This window comes from Myxine glutinosa, unplaced genomic scaffold (assembly GCF_964187855.1).
Source record: "Myxine glutinosa unplaced genomic scaffold, kmMyxGlut1.1 SCAFFOLD_1845, whole genome shotgun sequence".
Classification (NCBI taxonomy): Eukaryota; Metazoa; Chordata; class Myxini; order Myxiniformes; family Myxinidae; genus Myxine; species Myxine glutinosa.
This window is the reverse complement of record NW_027617940.1, coordinates 7,893-31,306: the sequence shown is the minus strand read 5'-3', so window position 1 is coordinate 31,306 and position 23,414 is coordinate 7,893. Positions and strand designations below refer to the sequence as shown.

Sequence of the window (23,414 nt, the reverse complement as noted above, 5' to 3'; positions counted from 1 at the left end):
CGGCACATTTGAGAGCGTATTCATTTATTTCACGTTGGCAAACTATGTTGCCGCTATGTTGGCGTTAAACTATGTTTTAAAACTAATTAAAACTAATTTGCGATTCTTTCGCTTTCCTGTGCGTTTGTGCACGCTATGGCGATTTCTTTACCAAACTCCGCAAGCCGTTCGCTTTGGACCAAACCATTTCATGTAAATAGAGGGGGGGGGGGATTGTCACCGTACTCGCAAGCCGTTCGCTTTGGACCAAACCATTTCATGTAAATAGAGGGGGGGGATATAATTTTAGATATAGATATAGTACGGGCATGCCCTAGTATAGATAAAGGTGATATAATATAACAAATATCATGAAACATTTACATTTTGCAGTCCATTGTATAATTTAAATAAACAAAAATGCAAATTTCACATGTGGAAAAAGTAAGTACACCCATACATTTATCACTACTTCAAATACCTAAAATTAGAATCAGGTGCACCAGCTCAGGTGGAAATGATGAGAACATCGTTCGAGAGGATGTTGGAGGAACCTGTCTTATTTAAACCTCAGACATTTAGTTTGGTTTGCTCTTTGTTGTTGAAGTGGGTGGTGTCACCATGCCTAGATCAAAAGAGCTATCTGAGGCCTTCAGAAATAAGGTTATAGATGCATACGAGTCTGGGAAGGGATTTAAAAAGATCTCCAAACAATTTGAAATCAATCATTCGACTGTCTGGAAGATCATCTACAAGTGGAGAAGATTCCAAACAACCGCCAACGTGTTCAGGCCAGGCCGCCCCAGCAAGTTCAGCCCGAGAGCAGACCGCAAGATGCTGAAAGAAATCTCTAAGAACCCCAGAATGTCATCACGGGACGTACAGGTAGCTCTTGCCACTGTTGATGTCAAAGTGCACGAGTCCACCATTAGAAAGAGGCTGCACAAATTTGATCTACATGGGAGGTGTGCCAGGAGGAAACCTTTGCTGTCCAGAAAGAACATCAGGGCAAGACTAAAGTTTGCCAATGAACACCGAGGCAAAGACCAGCACTTCTGGAATAATGTTCTCTGGACAGATGAGTCAAAGGTAGAGCTATTTTGCCACAGTACCAGCAGACATGTTTGGCGAAAACCAAATACAGCATTTGACCACAAGAACCTAATACCAACTGTAAAGCATGGTGGTGGAAATATTATGGTTTGGGGTGGCTTTGCTGAATCAGGGCCTGGGCAGCTCACCATCACAGAATCCACGATGAATTCTTAATTGTACCAGAGGGTGCTTGAGGATAATGTGAGGCCATCTGTCGGAGAGTTGAAGCTCAACCGAAGGTGGACCTTGCAACATGACAATGACCCTAAACATACCAGTAAATCCACCAAGTTATGGCTGAAAAGAAAGAAATGGAGGGTTCTGGAATGGCCAAGTCAAAGCCCGGATATAAATCCCATCGAGATGTTGTGGGGGGATTTGAAACGAGCTGTGCATGCAAGAAACCCCTCAAACATCGCACAGCTGAAAGAATTCTGCATGGAGGAGTGGGCAAAAATTTCTCCCAGTCGATGTCAGAGACTGGTAGACAGTTATAAGAAACGCCTACTTGAGGTTGTTTCTGCCAAAGGGGGCAATACCACCTATTAGAGCCAAGGGTGTACTTACTTTTTCCACATGCGAAATTTGCATTTATGTTTATTTAAATTATACAATGGAGTACAAAATGTAAATAAAAAAATATAAACCACCTTTAGAGGCCATTTTTCCCCGCAAAGCGGGGGTTGGCCTTTTTCGGGAACCGTGGTTGTTGTTGTTTTTTGGTCCCCTTTTTGAAGCAATGTTTTACGGCCGGATGCCCTTCCTGACGCCAACCCTTTTTGCCGCCTTTAACGACAAACAGGGAATTACCAGTGAACTGGTACTCAATTAGCCGACCTCTGAAGGATGACAGGCTGAGTCAACCCCCCTGGCGTTAATTCAGCGATTGACCGGGATTCGAACCCAGGATCCTAGGATCCTAAGCCGGCACCCTAGCCGCTATCCCAACACCAGGGAGTACAAAATGTAAATGTTTCATGATATTTGTTATATTATATCACCTTTATCTATCAATATTGTTGAAATGAAGATCAAATAGCTGAATGTTGAAATATGTAGAAAAAGTCAAAACTTTACATGGGGTGTACTTACTTTTTCACATGACTGTACATACACAATGGAAAGCAGTATAGCAGCATATTACATTTCATGCGATTGTTTATTTTATTTTTTCTTCAGACAAAGCCACAAATTGCATTTCAGCGAGCACGCATGCCATTCATGCTATATTTATTAAACATGTGGGCTAATTTTATAATGTGCTCCTCTTCCAACAGATGTTTCACACCTCCTTTACACAACATTTGTGAATCCCTGCTCTATACGCAGACTTGAAAACTCCACTAAAAAACAGCTGTGCCAGCTGAGAGGGACATGTGCCAGGTGAGAGGAACATGTGCCAGGTGAGAGGAACATGTGCCAGGTGAGAGGAACATGTGCCAGGCGAGGGGAACATGTGCCAGATGAGGGGAGCATGTGCCAGATGAGAGCAGAAGGTTGTACTGCCCTTGGGAAGTCTATCCTGCTAGTGATAATTATTTGTCATTTGTGGCACATTCGACTAGCAATTCCATTTTCCAACTCATTTAAACATTTACAGCCGTTAATATTTATTTAATGCGCTTGCTTGTGGTTCCAGCATGGATTTGACAGTTGTCGAGGGTGGAAGATAACTCGTACATGAAACTCTGATACCATTTTACAATTATAGAATTGCTCCAAAGTGGAATCACTTATTTCCCGACACATTAAAGAAGGAGTTTCTTGGTTTCAAATACCAAGAAAAATACCAAAAAATATTCTTTTCCCCTCTCCTCTAAAAGGAGAGGGGAAAAGAAAAAAGAAATATATGGGAGCCTATAGGTAGGGTGAGTGTGGGAAGGCCTAGCAGGAGTAAAGACTATGGGTATGAATAGAGATGGCCCACTAATTGCTTGTCACATTTTAAACTTACCTTTATTTGTCTGCCAAGGAAGGTTTTGGCATCTTCTCTCAAGAACCTGTATGCCTGAAAAGCAAAACATTTATTGAAACAGTTAATGATTCTTGGGAATCAGATAATGCCAAATGCTTTCAGTCGTGTCAATGGGGGAAACGTCTGTCAGAGTACCACACTTGGAAGAACGGACGCATGTGCAAGGGTGCACGCAGAGACACAGACACAGACACACACACAAACACACACACAGTGAAGTTGTGCCTTTGTACGTTTCCTTTGATTCCATGGAGATTTCAAACAAAGACGTGCACATAAGCAGTACGCATGTTTTTGCTTCATATACACAACCAGAGTTTGTTTGTTTATTTCCCCAGGAGTGATCGACGCAGCCTGTATACCACCCTCCAAATAAAGGGATGTGCCAGAAGAACGTGTTTCATATGCTTGGAAAAATAGACCGTAGGGTGGGTACTCTTCTGGTTCAACCAATTAACGGTGATAAGTCATGTGTTTATAATTGCAAATTAACAACCTTTATAAATGTGCATTAAACAAACTACTTGAATAAGTCACAAGAACTGCCATTTTACAGTTTCGGTCAATACTTTGTGTGTCTGTCCTATGCCTTCTTGAGTGACATTACTCTTTTACCCAATGCTTCCTGTTTTCAACTGAAGAACTCCTAATGGAATATGGTACCAAATATCCTATAGTACATTCCACAGTTCTATAAGCAGGGCTCTCCACACTTTCTGAAATACCTGCATGCAAAATAAAAAGCAGGTATATGAAAACGTTGAAGGCCGGGGGTTTGGGGGCCACCTAAGTAGTAGTAGTAGGGAAATGGGGGTTCTAAAACTCACCCAATTTTACATGCAAGCGAATGGGGAAAATGCGTAGGAACTTATGGGCCACCCACCAAAAACCCCAAAAACATCTGTCTATTTCTCCCTTTCCCATCTAAACCATTAACAACAGTTAAATCATCAATAGACCCCCAAACCCTTCATTGATTCGAAAACACCCAATTTTACATTGAAGTGAATGGAAAAAAGGGAAAAACTATTTCTAAAACACTCCCTTAACCCTTAAAAATTCCTCCTATTTCTCCCTCTTCCTCTTGCAAACCAACGAATATTTATTCACAAGCCACGCCCACTTTTTCCATTATTCCATTGATCATACCCTAAAAAATCCGTCTATTTCTTCCACTTTCAAATAAACCTATTATCAAATATTAAATCCTCAATGGACCAATAATTACAAACCACACCCACTTCTTGATAAACCATGCCCACTATTTCCAAAACACCCATAACCCTTAAAATTTTTGTCTGTTTCTCCCTTTCTCATCTAAGCCATTAACAAAGGTTAAATCCTCAACAGACCCCCATATTTTCTTTGAACTCATATAGAGAGCCAATAAATATCTGACTATGTCTCACTTTAGGGAACAAATCAATTTTATTTTTGCTCTCATCACCATCCAATATATTGATAAACTGTATGTTAGGATTTGGTTCCTGTGTTAGGTATCTGTGTTGGGCAGAGATAAAATGATAAACCTCTCTCAATGCTCTGGTGCCCCTCCTGAACCACATATCATTTTAAGATTATAGTACACATTGTCTTGACAACCATCAAAGTTTTCTGTCCATTCAAGGATGTTTATTTTCTTTACATCTTCTAACTTACTCGTATTTAAATTTATCCGCTTATTTATTTTATCTACTTTCAACCCTGTTATTTCTTCAATAAGACTTATTTGATATTTATCACATTCATGATGTTTTCCATTATTATACCAAGGCTGTGATTTTCTCCACTCTTTGGTTTGGTTAATGTTTGGTTCTATCATTCATATACCAGTAAAAAAGGCAGCGGGAGCCCGTTAAAACCCCCCATTCACTTTTATATTAATTCTTATGTTTATCTTAACATTTATACTTATCTTTTAAATGTCTTAAATATTATGTTTTTCTTAAATCTTATGTACAGACTTGGCATTTAATATGGAATTTTTTTTTTCCTTGACTTGGGTTTACTTTCTTAACTCAGTATATCAATCTGGTGAGTTTCTTTCACACTTTGGTGATTTATTTGCTAAAAGAACGATGTCACTGATTGTCTGTCGCAGCAAGAAGTCAACAACAGGATTATATCACAGGTGGCGTGGCAAAATGTATGGACAGGTGCATTTGATGATTGGCTTCACAGTCGGGTATACAAGGGTTGTTGCGTTCTGTATCAGTGGAAAACAACTGCTGCACGTCTCCAAAAGTTATTGCCGCTTCCTCTGGAGATGGTCCGTCAACTCGACAATGCTGTTTGTCATGGAGTGGTGGCTTTACGAAATTACGGCATGAAACAGCGTGCTATTGCTCGGCAGTATGGCATCACTCAAGGTCAGGTGTCAAAGATCCTGAAACGAAATGCTCAGAGGGGTGTCCTTACTCCAATACCGAGGCCAGGACGTCCCCGCAGAACTACAAGCAGGGATGATCGCCAGCTGCACCGGTTAGTCCGCAATGGCCGTACCAAGTCAGCTAATCGGCTTAGGTCTGAGTGGCAGCAACTGACAAATGTGCCTGTATCCAGAAGGCTAGTCAACCAACGACTGGTTCAAGCAGGCTATCGTGCCAGGCGTCCCGTGAGAAAGCCACGCCTGACCAGACAACACCACCAGCGCCGATTGCAGTGGGCCAGAGAGCACCGTCAATGGCAGCCAGGACACTGGAATCACGTGACCTTCAGTGACAAGTCTAGATTTCTGGTCTATCGTCAAGATGGCCACGTCCGAGTGCGCAGACAAGTGCATGAAGCCCACAACGAAGATTGTATCATGCCAAGAGTCCAAGCTGGAGGTGGTGGGGTGACCGTTTGGGCTGCTTTTCATGCAGGGGGCAAAACTGACCTGGTTGTTCTGAATGGAAACCTGAACCAGTTCAAGTACAGGGTCATTCTGGAAGAAACATTGCTTCCATTTGCTCGTGCAGCCTTTCGAGGAAACTTTGTCTTCCAAAATAACAATGCACGGCCTCATCGTACTCGCATGATCCAACACTTTCTTGCTGACCGTGGTGTAGAGCATATGGATTTGGCCTGCCATGTCCCCGGATATGAATCCGATAGAGAACTTGTGGGCAGAATTAACGTGTCAAATCGACCACTTGGACCAGCAGCCGACCTCTGTGCGTGAATTGCAGCAGGCTATTGTCACTGCATGTCAAGCGATTCCTGTCCAAACCTTGGCAAATCTCGTGAACAGCATGCCTCGACGTGTACGTGCTCTCCTGAATGCTCGTGGGGGTTACACGAAGTACTGAACTGTAATTTTACTGTCCGTAATCCCAGTCGTAATTTAACTTTTGTTTTTGTTAAAAAAAAATTGGGCTAATGTGCAAAATAAAGAGATACTTCTGGAAAACGCACAGAAGTTTAACACAGTACTGTCCATGAATTGAGTTCGATATCAGTGTGCATCACTTTCAAGGATCAATTTTTTTTGTTTTGAAATGTCAAATGTGGTTTTTGTTTCTTTTAAAGGTCACATTAACAAAATCTAGAATAATTTCAACATAATTCCAATGAACTTTTGGTTCTAAGACATCTTGAAAAGTAAGTTCACCCCCACAAAAAAAATATTCCATATTAAATGCCAAGTCTGTATATCTTAACACTTATACTAATCGCACGTGACAAAAGTTGACATCGCATGTGACAAAGCCGAATGCCTCAACTCTGTGTTTGCCTCAAAATCCTTAGTCCCAAACCCATCTCTCTCTGTTCCCACCTTTCCCAGTCGAACCAAACTGCTCCTGGACTCTGTGACCTTCTCTCCTGACAAGGTGGAGGAGTTTTTGTCAAACCTCGACTCTGATTCTGCAACTGGACCAGATGGCATCAGCCCACGGGTCCTAAAATCCTGCTCTGCCGCTCTATCTCACCCTCTCTCTGTTCTTTTCACCCTATCTTTTGCTCAAGGTCATCTGCCAGCATCCTGGAAATCAGCAAACATTACCGCTTTACACAAAAAAGGTGCAAAAACAGATCCTTGCAACTACAGACCAATCAGCCTGCTCCCAATTATCAGCAGTCATGGAATCCATCATTGCTTCGGATATGAAATCTTTCCTCTTCTCCAATGGCTTGATCTCTGATCATCAATTTGGTTTCAGACCAGGTCACTCTACTCTGGACATGCTGCTTCTGCTGTCTCAACAATGGATGGAGGTCCTCAATGCCAAACAGGAAATCAGAGCTGTCTCCCTTGACATATCACGTGCCTTCGATACGGTCTGGCACCCAGCTCTGCTCACCAAACTCTCCTCCTATGGTATCCATGGAAATCTCCATGCATGGCTTGCGGACTTCCTCTCTGGTCGTAGTCAACGTGTGGCCCTGAATGGATTTCTCTCATCTCCCCTTCCCGTTCAGGCTGAAGTTCCCCAAGGCAGTGTGCTGGGCCCTGTGCTTTTTCTGGTCTTTATCAATGATCTCTCCGACTCTCTGGAAAATCCTCTGTATCTCTTTGCTGATGACTCCACTCTCTGCCGCTCCATTCCTCTTCCCTCAGATCGGCAGTCTGCAGCCTCCTCACTCTCTGAAGACCTGGACAAAATCACAGACTGGTCAAACATGTGGAACATGTCTTTCAATCCTGACAAATCTCACACTCTTACTATGTCTCTCCGAAAAGATCGACTGGACAACCCTCCCATCTACTTTCTCAACAATCCTCTCCAAGAAGTTCTGTCGCTCAAGCTTTTGGGTCTCACCATCTGCCATGATCTTTCTTGGGAAAACCACATTTCCAAGCTGGCCTCCAAAGCCAGTCGCCGACTGGGCATCCCCCGTCGTGCGAAGTCCTTCCTAGGCACACCTGAGCTCCTCACCACATACAAGGCTTTCATCCGCAGCTCAATGGAATACTGTTCTCCCCTATGGGCCGGTGCTCCTGCCTCACACCTGGCTCGGCTTCACGCTGTTGAATCCAAAGCTTTCAGAATCATTGGAATCTCCCGCGATGAAGCTATTAGTCTAGGGCGATTAGTAATTTCGTGTTTTTTGTTTGTTAAAATTGATTTAGCAATGGATTCTGCTTCAGAATATTATAGAGATGTAAAAAAAATAGGGTTCCATTTTTTCTTTTACGTCTAATAGGTAGTAATTCGAAGAAATCCAAGATGGCCGCCATAAAATTTGGAAAATACACTTTTGTGCATATCTTTGTATCTAGATATCATATAAACATGAATAATATGTCCTTTTATATGTTTTCAGACCCAAGGAAGCCATATCTGCCATTGTTTTTTACAGAAAAATGCAAGGAAATTAAAATAGTGGGCAATATACCAGCCAAAATGGAGACGGCCGTCGTGAAATCGGATCGTATAATTTCCCAATTAGAATCGATTCAATAAACAATCTTCACTGATAACATTTATTTTGAATACACACACACGCACACGCGCACACACACACACACACACACACACACGCACACACGCACACACATACACACACACCTAAACATAAACGATCAATGAACATAAACGATCACATAAACGAATGCCTCATTCATCCTCATCCATATCTATCACACGCGGTTCATTGATGTTTGCTTTGTTGTTACAACTGTAACCCACACACCCACAAACTTCAGTACAAGGAATATTGTTATTGCGACAGCTACATCTTCCCATACACCCTTTCTTGCACCCACAGTTCACGAGATTCATTATTGCTTCTGGGGCTGGAGGATTCAGGCATCGACTTGGGGCATAAACCCCATCATCCGAAAGTAACTGCCAACCATACTCGACAGGTGATGGAAGGGACGGATGGCTTTCTGCTGCCTTTCTCCATATCATTGCGATATAATGTGCTCGCTGAACGTGTAACTTTAGCGAACCAGTGGTAGGTGGAAGACTCTCTCCCTCAGCAGCACGGTTGGAGAATAAGAACCAGCGAAGCTCGTTTACTTTCGTGTGAACTTTAGACTTGTACAGCAGACAGACGAAGCGTTCCAGCTGGGAACACACTTCTGGTGACGGATCAGTTTGTCCCAAAGACTCCAGAGCCTCCCATATCTTGTTGTCACATGTCATGAAGACCTTAAAGCACCAGTCCTTGCTCCTGCCAGCGAACCTTCCAGACATGTCACTTCCCGTGAATGCGTGGAATCCAAGTATTGCAGACGCACGTTTCTCTCCTAGCATGCCATGAATAGGTTGGACTGCAATGCTCCTCCTCAACTTTCCCTTCCCAGTGAGAAACCTCGTAGCAGGTGGTAGATCGTGAAATCTCTGAATCAGTAGGAGGAAGATATCGGTATCTGGCGAATCAATGATAACTTCTGCATCTTTGTCGACTGTGAGAGCATGCAGAATTAAGAGTGTATCGGCCTCTTCTTGGCTGTGCGTGAGTAGACTGTCTGGAACTTCAGTGTTGCCCGTGGTCTTAGTTCCTGATGTCACCATGAACTTCTTCAACTTGTTTGGATGAGCCTTGCTGTAAGATAGACACTTCACAGCCAAGTACTCTGTAAGCTCTGCCTTGGTCTTCACATTGGAAAGGAAATCTTTGAGTGAAATCTTCTGGATCAATGTACTATCCCTGACGTGATAGTATGTTGATTTCCCCTTTGTCCTCTTTAGGCGCATTTTGCCTTTCAGTGAGTTATCGATGTATCGGTCGAATACCAACCTCACGTCATCATAATGCACGGCAATATTTTCGAGGCGTTCAATGAACGATTGAGCAAAGTCACTGCATGTAATCATTTGTTCTGTTTTGGAGATCCCGTTAACAAGAGCCATGCCATCAATGATTTTATCACTCTATGGCGAGAAGTAGTCTCGTTTTCATTGATCACTCCTGATCTTGTGGTTGTGTCTGGGTTTTGGCTGATCTGAGAGGGTTCCTGCAAATTTTGGCTTGAGATTTCATAGTCAGTTGATGGGTCATTAGTTTCTTCCCCAGCGTGTGCTGCTGCATCATTCAAAGCGGCAATTCCCGCGTCTTGATGCTCATTGATTTCTGTCGAAATAGGTTCTCCTGGTGGATCATGTACATCCTGCTCTTCAGGCTCAGCCAGATGCTCAAGTTGACGAAGGATTTTTGCCTTGTCGTATGCCAACAAGAGGGATCCATCAGATGCAAATAAAGAACGTGGAACGATGCCAAATTCATAGGTGCCAATACATTCTTTCAGGTCGAGCTCTGGTCGGCTCCGTGAGATAACGATGAACCTCTGCAACAATCCTCGCTCTTCTTTGACTTTGATCAGCTTGTCGCCCGATCTCACTTCTGTTGTGGCATTCGAACTCTTGAATGTTCGAAGTTTTCTTTTCGTCATTTTGTCCCACACAGAAAGTTTTCCCTCAGCTAAACGATCTGTGGCAAATTGCTGGAACATCTGTTGTCCGATCTCGTCGCGCTCTAAGATGTCGCTGGACACTTTTTCATTCATGACTTCTTTGGTGAGCAGGTTGTAGACCTCGTCTACTTCCTCTTCCATAAATGGATCGCCATGTTCACGGAACACCCTAGAAAGCTTGGAGGCATGGCTCATCACCCGGGAAAGCTTTCCCCCCGTGATTTCGTGGTGTTGTTTTCTGCTCTGGCTTTGTTTTGTTTGAGGGCCGGCTGAAATGAACATCGGCAATGTTGTCTAGGATCAATTGTTTCAGGTATGGCTTATAACTATGGTTGTCTGAGACCGGAAAGTCGTGCTCCTTAAGTAAATTGACATAGGTTACATGAATTTCATTCATATTCAGCACAGCATTTTCAGTAGTATCATTCAACGCAGTTTCAACAATTTCAATGAGTTCAAGGTCTGATAACACCTGACCAAAGTTAACATTGGTTGTTTCTGTTTGTTTTTCCGTCTTAACTATAGCACGTTTGGCCTTAACTACACATGGTAAATGATATTTCATGTCCTCAGCCATTGCTTGCAATGGGTCAGGCGAACTTATGACACTGTTCAGTCTCACTTTCAGATTGTCATTACTTGTTTCTTGGCCAATGTTTCTGATCTGGAGTCCCATGTTCTTTGTTGACACATTGTGTAGTTCACTTCCTCTGTCTTCCTGGCATATGACACATCTGAGCGCGTCAAATGTCTGTTCTCGGGAACACCTTCTGGATGTTGACGTGCTTTCCCCTAGATCACTAGAACTTGGTCGTCCTCTCTTTTTCAGTCGGATTTCTGCGGCACTGCCTGATGTTGTTCCTTTCTCAAACCTAGCCTTTGCTCGATCAATGTGCATCTTATTGGTAACATCTTTGTAACAAGCTTTATGGTAGCGGAGACCTTTTGCGAGCAATTCTTCAGCAGAGGAATATTGCAAACGTCTATTCAATGATGCAAACTTTGTTTCACCATACGTGTACTGTTCCTCAGCACCTGCCATCAGTTTCTCGACAGAGGAGAGTTTTGGTTTCGTTACAAAGGTTGTATAGTCTGTTTGCCCTATGGCCATTTGGCATACAAAACAAAGTCCGAAATCTACTGACTTCTCAATCTTCCTGGGTGGTGAGTCACTCATCTTGAAGGTAGGTGTAATTTTCTAGACACTCTTGAACTGTCGTCGGTCCTGCAAAGATAGATACTACTATTCAGATTCACATTTCGTCAACACAGTCAAAACCAGACCTTAACTAGATGGTGGAAACTTAATTAACCGATTTCATGCCGGCCGACCCCACTTTGGCTGGTATATGTCCACTATTTTATTTTCCTTGCATTTTTCTGTAAAAACAATGGCAGAAATGGCTTCCTTGGGTCTGAAAACATATAAAAGGACATATTATTCATGTTTATATGATATCTAGATACAAAGATATGCACAAAAGTGTATTTTCCAAATTTTATGGCGGCCATCTTGGATTTCTTCGAATTACTACCTATTAGACGTAAAAGAAAAAATGGAACCCTATTTTTTTTACATCTCTATAATATTCTGAAGCAGAATCCATTGCTAAATCAATTTTAACAAACAAAAAACACAAACAATATTGTTATGACATATGGGCCTGCACTATATCTCTGAGGGCCTTTCACTCACTCACCGCAGGCAGGTAGGTGGTCTTTCTGTCTTCTACCGACTCCTCTCCGGCCTTGCTCCCCCAGCTCTCTCTGTGCTGTCCCCCAAATATTCCTACAGGTCGCACAAGATCTGCCAGCCACCCTCTGATGGTTAAACTGCCGAAATCTCGGCTCTCTGCTCACCTTCACTCTTTCATTCCTCTTTTCTCCCGCCTCTGGAACAAACTCCCACACTCACTTCAATCACACTCCTCCCTCCAGGTCTTCAAAACAGCTGTTCACCACCATCTCTTATCTTCCCCCATCCAAAACCTTGATCTTTTCTACCCCCGCTAATTCACCCCAGATCCACCTTGTTTGAAATTCCAACTTCTTTCCTGGAAGTCTTGGCAGGGTCCATATGTTTTATACCTCTCCCACCCCCCCCCCCCCCCTTCCCATGCCTTCCCCCCAAAGCCCTCTCCCTCCCACAGTTCTCTCGATGTCTCCATGTCTCTCGGTCCCTGCTCTCAAATGTTGTGTTTGTGTCCTTCCCCCTCTCTCCCCATCTTGTCTACCGCTCCCGATGTTATTTGTTTTGTGTGTCTGTTTGTCTTTCTGTGTGATTAATGTTCGCTCTTTCACGAGCCTCGATCTTGTATAAAAAAAAAATAAATAAAAAATAAAAAAATCTTAACTTTTATGTTTATCTTTACTTTTATGTTTATCTTAGCTCTTATGTTAATCTTTTTTTTTTTTTTGTGGATACAGAATCGAGGCTCGTGAAAGAGCTAACATTTATTTCACAAACAAATCAAACAGACAAACAAAATATATAAAAAGAGGGAGCGGAAGACAAGATGGGGAGAGAAGGGGAAGCACACAAACACAACATTTGAGAGCAGGGAGATGTGTGGGAGGGAGAGGGCTTGGGGGGAGGAGGCGTGGGAAGGGGGGAGAAGTATAAAACACAAGGACACCAAGGACTTCCAGGACAGAAGTTGGTATTTCAAAAAAGTGGAATTGGGGTGAAATTAGCGGGGGTAGAAAAGATCAAGGTTTTGGATGGGGGAAGATAAGAGATGGTGGTGAACAGCTGTTTTAAAGACCTGGAGGTTGGAGTGGGATTGAAGAGAGTGAAAAAAAAATTGGGCTAATGTGCAAAATAAAGAGATACTTCTGGAAAACGTACAGAAGTTTAACACAGTACTGTCCATGAATTGAGTTCGATATCAGTTTGCATCACTTTCAAGGATCAATTGAAAAATTAACGTTACGAAATACGCTGATGATGTCATAATTTTAAAACCCGAAGGTTTTTTTAACATTTAAGGTGTGCTGTAGTTGCTCTGGGACATACTGATTCCGAATATGAAGTTGAAAAATTAACGTTCCGAAATACGCTGATGACGTCATAATTTTAAAACGCGACGTTTTTTTTTTTAGTTGAGATTTTATTCGAATTCGAATTCCATTAAATTTCAACTGTTGGAAACAATAATTATTTCAATTTCCAACAGTTGAAATAATTATTGTTTCCAACAGTTGAAATTTAATGGAATTCGAATTCGAATAAAATCTCAACTACCGTTTATTCGTTATTGGCGCGAAAAAATGGCACGCATTTTGTCATTATGTGCGACTTTACGTCACTCCCACGGACGTGAAAACATTTGTTTTCCTTAAAAATATATTTAAAATAAATACAATAGTACATAAATTAACAATAAAAGAAGCAAAAAAACAATTTAAAATACAATAAAAAGCACATTAAAAATATATAAATATGTACGAACAGTATACTGTACGTACGCGCAACCGCGGGATCGGAAAGGGGCAATAGCGCCGCCACAAACTACACCATGGAATTGCAGCTGGGCGGTTTTTTAAACCATTGATATTAAAATACAGAGTAGCCTATAACCACCAGGACTTTATGCTGATTCCGAATCTGTGTCTAAAACTTTTCTCCGATGTGTAGTTCTTGAGTTATAAGCGGACATCCATCCAGACAGACACACACAAACACACACACACAAACACACACCCACACACAAACACACACACACACACACACACACACACACACACACACACACACACACACACACACACACACACACACACACACACACACACACACACACACACTCCTCCTTTATATATATATATATATATATATATATATATATATATATATATATATATATATATATATATATATATATATATATATATATATATACATATATATATATACACAAAGAATTAAGTTAAGCACCCCTACACAACGAATTAAGGTAAGCACCCCCTAATATATATTCTTTGTGTATATGTATACATTGGCATATATTCTAAGGTATGTGAGATCAAATAATGATTGGTATGACATTAGCAATTATCCATTGATGAAATGCAGATGAGTGCACTCGTAGGGTTGAGTTGGGTTGAGTAGTGATCCGATCACGTGGGTCCTACACACGTTATTGACGCAAAGATCGCTAGAGGTCTTCTCAGAACAATGACTGTACGTTAGAAAACATAAACGTCATCCACACTGTCCGTGATGGACCTATAGCTCCATACTTAAATTGAGGTGAAAATATGCCTAAAATTCCCAAAAAATTTCACCTTAAATTATTCAGAATAAAATATTGAAAACGGCATGATTGTTATGTTTTTATGTGACCATAATATCACTTCTCCAGAAAATATAGCAATATCATGGGTATATTACACTGTTTTGACGACAACAAACTTGTAATGTGCGAGGTTGTAAAAAAACGGGGGGGGGTGCTTAACTTAATTCTTTGTGTATATATATATATATATTCATACACACATGCCGTACATGACCAAAAGTATGCAGACACCAGAACATCACACATCTCATTCCAAAATAGTTGGCATTAATATGGAGTTGGTCCCCCCCTTTGCTGCGATAAGAGCCTCCACTCTTCTGGGAAGGCATTCCAAGAGATGTTGGAACATTGCTGTGGGGATTTGCTTCCATTCAGCCACAAGATCATTGGTGAGGTCGGACACTGATGTTGGGTGATTAGGCCTGGCTCTCAGTCGGCATTCCAATTCATCCCAAAGGTGTTCGATGGGGTTGAGGTCAGGGCTCTGTGCAGGCCAGTAAAGTTCTTCCACACACCAATCTCGACAAACCATTTCTGTATGGACCTCGCTTTGTGCACGGGGGAATTGTCATGCTGAAACAGGAAAGGGCTATCCCCAAACGATTGCCACAAAGTTGGAAGTACACAATCATCTAGAATGTCATTGTATGCTGTCGCACTAAGATTTCCCTTCACTGGAACTAAGGGGCCTAGCCCGAACCAAGGAAAAACAGCCCCAGACCATTATTCCTCCTCCACCAAACTTCACAGTTGGCACTGTGCATTCGGGCAGGTAGCGTTCTCCTGGTATTCGCCAAACCCAGATTCGTCCCTCGGACTGCCAGATGGTGAAGCGTGATTCATCACTCTAGAGAACACGTTTCCAATGCTCCAGAGTCCAATGGCGGCGAGCTTTACACCACTCCAGCCGACGCTTGGCATTGCGCATGGTGACCATTTCATAAAAACCCATTTCATGAAGCTCCCGACGAACAGTTGTTGTGCTGACGTTGCTTCCAGAAGCAGTTTGGAACTTGGTAGTGAGTGTTGCAACTGAGGACAGACGATTTTTAAGAGCTACCTGCTTCAGCACTGGCAGTCACGTTCTGCGAGCTTGTGTGGCCTACCACTTCACGGCTGAGCTGTTGTTGCTCCAAGACGTTTCCACTTCACAAAAGCAGCATTTACAGTTGACCGGGGCAGCTCTAGCAGGGCAGAAATTTGATTGACTTGTTGGAAATGTGGCATCCTATGACGGTGCCATCTTGAAAGTCACTGAGCTCTTCAGTATGGTCCATTCTACTGCCAATGTTTGTCTATGGAGATTGCATGGCTCTGTGATTGATTATATATACCTGTCAGCAACGGGTGTGGCCGAAGTAGGCGAATCCACTAATTAGAAGGGGTGTCCGCATACTTTTGGCCATGTAGTGTGCATACATATATACACATATATATCTATATGTCTATATGTATATGTATACAGTGGATATATGTATATGTATACAGTAGATATATATGGTATACATAATTTCATATGATGTATATAATTTCAAAGTATTAACGAATTATTACGAAACGAATAATAAACGAATTATTAACGATTACGAAACGAAAGTATTATCCCTGGTGTTGGGCTAGCGGCTAGGGTGCCGGCTTAGGATCCTAGGATCCTGGGTTCGAATCCCGGTCGATTGCTTAATTAACGCCAGGGGGGTTGACTCAGCCTGTCATCCTTCCGAGGTCGGCAAATTGAGTACTAGTTCACTGGTAATTCCCTGTTTGTCGTTAAAGGCGGCAAAAAGGGTTGGCGTCAGGAAGGGCATTCGGCCGTAAAACATTGCTTCAAAAAGGGGACCGAAAAACAACAACAACCACGGTTCCCGAAAAAGGCCAACCCCCGCTTTGCGGGGAAAAATGGCCTCTAAAGGTGGTTTTATAACGAATAGCTTGATCAGTTCAAAAAGATACATGACCAAACTTTTAAAACCTGTTCAAGTTTAATGTTAGGTCAATTGTCTTGTTCAACTTGGAAAAAAAAAAAACTTTCCTACAATAAATGGATACATAGTGGTGTTGTAATGTTACTTACCTCTGCCACCGATGGTGAATGGAGGGTTTGTAATCACTTATTACTCGTGAAAATCAAAGATTTTTCAAGTATATTGGTTGGTCTTGTGCGTTATTCTGTCTGTCAGTACTACCATATGAGACCCATCGCTTCGCTGATGGTAACATCAATCTTTGCGTAATTGAAAAAAAAAAAGGTTATTGTTGTTTGGTGTTAAAAAAGACATTAAATGAAAGAAATGGGGAAAATTAAAATTAGGGCATGTATAGGGAAAGAGTTAAAGGAATATTCGTCACAGCCTTTTTAGATGCTGAATTGCAAATAATATACAACTGAACAAGACACTAAGAGGAAGATCAAAATGAAAAAAAATTCTCACCCCCCCTCACCCCTCTATTCTCTTTCTTTTTGAATAAATTGTCTCCGGTACGATTTGGGTATGGGTACAATATTTTGAATCAACGTGGTGGATAAAACATATTTGTCGGGAGAGGGTTAAGTGGTTAGGTTTACTTCCTGAGAGTGGTTTCATTGAAATCTTATCTCAAATTAACGAAGGTTTCCTGGGAGATCCTGCTCTCCGTGCAGGGATAACCAACGTGTTGGCATTTGCCGTTTTGACACGCGTGTCCAATGTCCATATACCCATAAAAAAAAAAATATATATTTTTGGATCACAAACATTCCCGGGAGTTACACGAATCCACCGTAGTTGGATTTATTGAAATCCAGTAATCCATTCTCAACTTGTAACATAACAAACAGACAGACACGGCTCCTTTTATAATATCGATGTCAGTCACCTACAGGTCACAATTTTCAACCAATTTTCAACGAAACTTCACCAAATGGTGGTTGTTTTTGGGGTCAAACGGTCAATAGGTCAACGTAGACCATAGGTCACCAACTTTGTCGAATTTCTAAAATCCTCAATTTTCATTCAATTCACTTGAAATTTGAAGATGATTTGCATATCTGGTCACTGAATTCAACCACCAATTATATTTTAGGTCAACATAGGCCAAAAAAGGTCAACATAGGCCTAAAGGTCAACATAGGCCAAATGTCTAAAATCCTCAATTTTTATCAGATTAACTTGAAATTTGAAGAGGATTTGCATATCTGGTCACTGAATTCACCCACCAATTATATTTTAGGTCAACATAGGCCGATTTTCTAAAATCCTCAATTTTCATCCGATTGACTTGGGATTTTAAGAGGATTTGCATATATGGTCACTAAATTCAACCCCCAACTATTTTTGAGGTCATCATAGGCCAACAACTTATTTTAGGGATTTCGCAAGTATCGTGCTATGCACTATATATTTCTTGTTTGTTTGTTTCAGGATATCTCAAAAAGTTAAGGATGGATTTGGATGAAACTTGGTGTACGCGTTTGGGTGTGTGACAAGGAAAAATTTGTTAGATTTTGGTTAAGGTCTGGATCGAGATCAGGCTCATCAGTGGGATACCAAATGTAAACTGTTCAGCCTGGCGAAGGTATGCAATATGCATTCTACTGAGCGCTGTTCTAGTTTGAGTGTGCATTGGTTTTTTGTAAACTTATCAAAGTGGTCATGTGTAGTTTTAGGTGATAATGCTGGAATATGTGCAGTGTAGGATTACCATGCATAGTTGTATGCAGTTTGGGTGTCTGTATGGATGCTGTAGAAAAATAACAACAAAGAAACACTGTTACATTAACAAAGAACATTCTGTCCGATTCCGAGGACTTGGGTGCCTTATAGAGGTGTCTGACCAAACACACAGACAAACAGAAACACATACATTACCTGTTGGGCATCTGTATCAGACTCAAACGTGATGTACCAGCTGTCATTGTGAGCAAACTCGCAGCTCACAAAGTTAGGACAATTCTCTCCTTTGAAAAGATTTTCAACTTCCTTCAGTCAACACAAACATGAAAAACAATTATGGCAAAAACTGTTAGAAACTGAATAGAACAGTACAATGGCACAATATTAATAATAATAATAATAATACATTTATTTTATATAGCGCTTTTCAAGAAGTCCAAAGGCGCTTTGACAGAGTACAAAAAAACAAGTGCAAAAAGACAAAAATCAATAGGTAAATAATCAAAGCAAAAGGAAGGAGAAGGAGAAGAGATAGTCAGGGGTTAAATGCTGCGGGTTAAATGTTGAATGCAGTGTTGAACAGGTGGGTCTTGAGTGATGTTTCAAATGTGGTGAGTGAGGAGGAGTCTCTGATGGTGTGAGGTAGTGAGTTCCAGAGGGTGGGAGCAGCGATGGAGAAGGCCCTGTCCCCCCAGGATCTGAATTTGGTCCGCATGGGGGGGGGGGGGGGGAGGTTGGTACCAGCAGAGCGGAGGTTGCGGGTGGGAGTGTGTCTGGAGAGGAGGTCAGTCAGGTAGGATGGGGCCAGGTTATGGAGGGCTTTGTAGGTCAAGAGGAGGATTTTGTACTGGATTCTCTGGGGGATGGGGAGCCAGTGAAGCTTGTAAAGGACGGGGGTGATGTGGTCACGGGTCCGGGAATGGGTGAGTAGACGGGCAGCGGAGTATTACTCAATAACAACACATTAATCCATGATCGTACATCTTAATCGACAGTTTGGGAGTCATGTGGGATAGTGGTCAGCATGGCCACTTTGCGAGTGACAAGATCCAGGTTGAATTTTCAGACAAGTGTTTATAACCTCACTGTAGGTATGAACCCCGGTTGTTAATCACCTGTTAGATCACTCGTCAACTGGTCGTAATGGTACCGAGTGTGTGGATAGCACGTGGTCTGGTTTTCTCAGATATTACTCAAAACTCGGATACACTGCTTGCTATGTTAATGTGGTTACTGTGACAACAGAAGCCTCCACAATATAAACACATCCACACACCCATGTTCAATCACGATACAAACAACTCCCAGTTTGAGAACGAGTTACATTCCTGGACCCTGTTCTCAACGCAAAATGGTTCTGAAACTGGAACACACTAGAATTTGATTGAAACCAACATATATAAACACCGTATTAATAGGTAAAATAAATAGCCCCAATCGGGCTGACAGTCATCTCTTGAGGTTGTAGATTGTAGTCCAGATTTGGGGGAACTCTGCTGGTTTGGGGGAACACCCATGGGAGCCCCCTGCTCCAAAATCGAAAAATCTAAGACCGAGTGATCCTGCAGACCATTGAGTAGTAGGGGTTTCAGAGTAATCGGTTGGTAAATAAGGGACGAGTGGGGATCCAACGTTTCACTGGGTAACCCTCACACCCCACTCCCTCCCGAGAACCCCCATAATCCGAAATCGGAAAGTCGAAGCCTGAATGATTGTGCAGGCCATCAAGTAGTCGGGCTGTATCGGGTTTCAGAGCAATCGGTTGGTAAATAAGGGTCGAGTAGGGAACCAAAGTTTCAGAAGGGGGTGGGGGGGGGGGGGGGAAGAGGAGGAGGTAACCTCCACTGGGAGCCCCCATGATCTGAAATCGCAAAATTGAAGCCTGAGCAATTGTCGGGGATACTTTCTTGTATTCATGTGTCAAGTTTCAAAACAATCAGCTGAGTGACAAGGTAGTAGGAGCAAAAATAGCAAAAAGTTAACGGACGGCCGACCGGACACACGGACCTACCTCCTGACATCACGGCCCATTTTATAAGTTCTGAATCGAAGTAATGAGTTATTAAGGTTCTGTTTGTCTGTAGTTCTGTTTGTGATGAAGAAGGAAAACAGGTCTAAAACTTTGCTTCCCCATAGGTTTTTCCCCTCAACCATCAAGGTCCTTCATTCTGTCATTTCCATGCAGACATTTTTATTTTATTTTTTCCACCAGCAGCGAGTGCTTTTCCTGATGCAGTTGGAATCATACTGTTCAGAGATTCATTGCCCAGTCTTCTCAAGAGGCAATTCTGCTTTTTGGCAGCTTTTGATTATTAACAGGCTGACGGTAAACTTTATCAACCACCCTCTCCCCCCAACACAATATCTGAGAACTCTCCTTGGAACCCCTTCCATTTTAGCTCTGCTACCAAAGCACATCTTTGGCATCAGCAAAGCCTACAGAGCTTACTGATCCTCCACCTAGGAGGGGTGTCGAAGAGATGTGCATGGGCCCAGGATCCGATAAGTGTTATTAATCACTGTTAGCTACTTTACCACAACTCACCACAGGAAAAACAGACACTTTAATTTGGTGCACCGACTATGACAACAGTAGGTGCCTAAATAACACTGCGATAGAAAGGAACTCGCTTTCCAATAATGGCACCCGGAACTTGCACCGCTAATTAACGTTTGGAATAGCAATTCAAGCGTTGCACAACAATTTCCTACTCAAAGTGAAAATATTCCTGGATTGTCATTTTGGTCCTCAGGATAGCGGAACTATCAATAACAGATTAACCAACGATTTATACCATTCGCAAAGGTCCATCCTAATTTTAATTGTGACCAAATTATTGAAATGACTTAAAATGACCCAAGAGTCTATGCACACGGCCAAGGAGGCAACATTCTGCAACACCCTCCTCACCCCACCACCAACCCCAGCATCATTAGTGTAGAAAGTCAGCAATAAAGGCAGACATTGAAAACTCAAAGATGATTTTTCACCTTCAAGGGTGTTGAGGCAGGGACTTCACGCAGAATCACGATGCAACGCTGGTGGTTTGGACGAACCTTCTCGGCCTTTTCATCCACTTGTACGAGTTGGGATGCTGCCACAAGAGACATGATCCTACTAAATCAAGTTATGCACAAGTTCCTTTTTGAGATGCAACGTATTCAAAGGAACCCTTCATCGTCTGCTTGAACAAATGAGACAAAACAAGGTGAGAATGTTTAAATATATACGTACATTTGAGGACTTCAACAATTAGCTCTTTGTCATTCGTAAGCTTTTTCACTTGATTAAAGTTTGCAATTGTCCAGATGGGAACATACTGATCACTGTCCATTTGAGACACCAAATACATGTCACTTGCCAAGTTTTCCCTGCAAAGAAAACCAAAACACATCGCGATCAGACTGTAGTTCTCAATTATATGGGTACGACTGTGATGCTTGAGGGATTTAACCACAATGTATATTTTCAACCAGTATTTATATAAAACACTTACTGTACACACTCATGTCAAAATGACATTACATCCAACAAAACACTCAATTTGTTTTCATTAAAATTTAATGTGATTAAAATTGATATGTCAACACATGAAGGTCCAAATCAAAGGTAAAGCTGCAAATGAAGTTGTCGGGAGTCAAACTGCATTATGTGAAGTGGAAATGTATGGTGGAGCAGGAGGATGGAGGTGGTGTCTGAATGCTCAAACTTACCGAGAGAAATAGTATTCCAATTGTTTCCTCAACAAGTCTTTGAGTTCTTCTGGCGTCATAGCTTGTAATTCCAGATTATCTGCGTTTTCCAAAAATACCAAATACTCAGGGTGAGCGAACTTTACAAAGATTTTTAAAACTTTTTTTTACTTCAACGTTATGAGGAACTTATCAAACCATAACCGCATCGTGCATTACATACTCAACGTCATCTGGCATCAAAAAGCACAATATAGACAACACAGTGTGCATGCATGTATATGAATGTATGTATGTATATATATATATATATATATATATATATATATATATATATATATATATATATATATATATATATATATATATATATATATATATATATATATATATATATATATATATATATATATATATATATATATATATATATATATACATATATACATATACATATACATATATATATTGTTGCAGATCTCAGAGACGGCACCGATCATCCCCGCCGGCTCCCGCAATACCCAAAGCCCGGCACGGACCGAGAGCTCGCGTCGGCTAAACGTCGGTCTAACCACTATCCCGTTTAACGTCGACCCTTCCCTTACATGCTCACACCACTCGTTCCGTTCGTTGCTCATACATCCCATACTCTCCGTCAATTCCACCACCGCACTCTCTGCTACACACCGCTCGCTGTCCGCACACTCCATAACACACCTTGGCGCACACTCGTCGTTCGCACACTTCGTTCCACACCTTTCGTCCCCTGTTACGTCCTCCGTAACACTCACCACGGGTGTGCACTCTTCTGCACACCCAATCATCACCGCACACTCTCGCGCCAACTCTTGCGCACACTCTCCGGTTACATCCTCTGTAACACTCCGCATCCCGCGCTCCGATGTGCTCTCCCGCACACACGCCACAACCAACTCAGGTGTGCCTCCTCGCACCCGCTCCTCATCCAACTCACCCTCCGTGTCACTCTCATCACACATCCACTCCGACGTGCATTCTCGCTCGCACTCGGTATCACTCCCATACTCTGTCGTGCACTCTCCCTCGCTATTGGTAACACACTCACGCTCTGACGCCATTCGTACATGCATGCCGTTCACCTTTACACACCTTTTCCTCACACGCGTGCCATTGCCATCCATAAAGCGCACCAGCCGCACCACGGACCATTTACGAGCGCCCGGGTTACACCTCGATCCCAAGCGCGCAAAAATTCTTTTTGCACTAAACACCTTCCCGCAAAACCTCTTAGCACCATCCACAGCCCGTCTCACCTTAGGGATTCTTCTTCTTCGCTCAACACGCACCTGCAAATCTTTATAAGGATTATGCAGCACAACATCATGATGTGAGCACGGACT

The 23,414-nt window shown here is 42.2% G+C and overlaps 1 protein-coding gene across 2 annotated transcripts in view; it reads right to left on the bottom strand.

Annotated features, from left to right (window-relative positions):
• LOC137429573 (la-related protein 4) overlaps positions 1 to 22,135 on the bottom strand; it is a gene marked incomplete at its 5' end in the record, with an annotated part of 81,049 nt that extends 58,914 nt beyond the window's left edge. For both annotated transcript variants that reach the window (XM_078769265.1, XM_078769264.1), the window contains 5 exon segments: positions 3,029 to 3,082; positions 18,538 to 18,648; positions 21,334 to 21,437; positions 21,578 to 21,714; positions 22,057 to 22,135. In XM_078769265.1, the coding sequence (XP_078625391.1) occupies positions 3,029 to 3,082; positions 18,538 to 18,648; positions 21,334 to 21,437; positions 21,578 to 21,714; positions 22,057 to 22,135 (485 nt within the window).
• Positions 22,136 to 23,414: the final 1,279 nt, after the last annotated feature.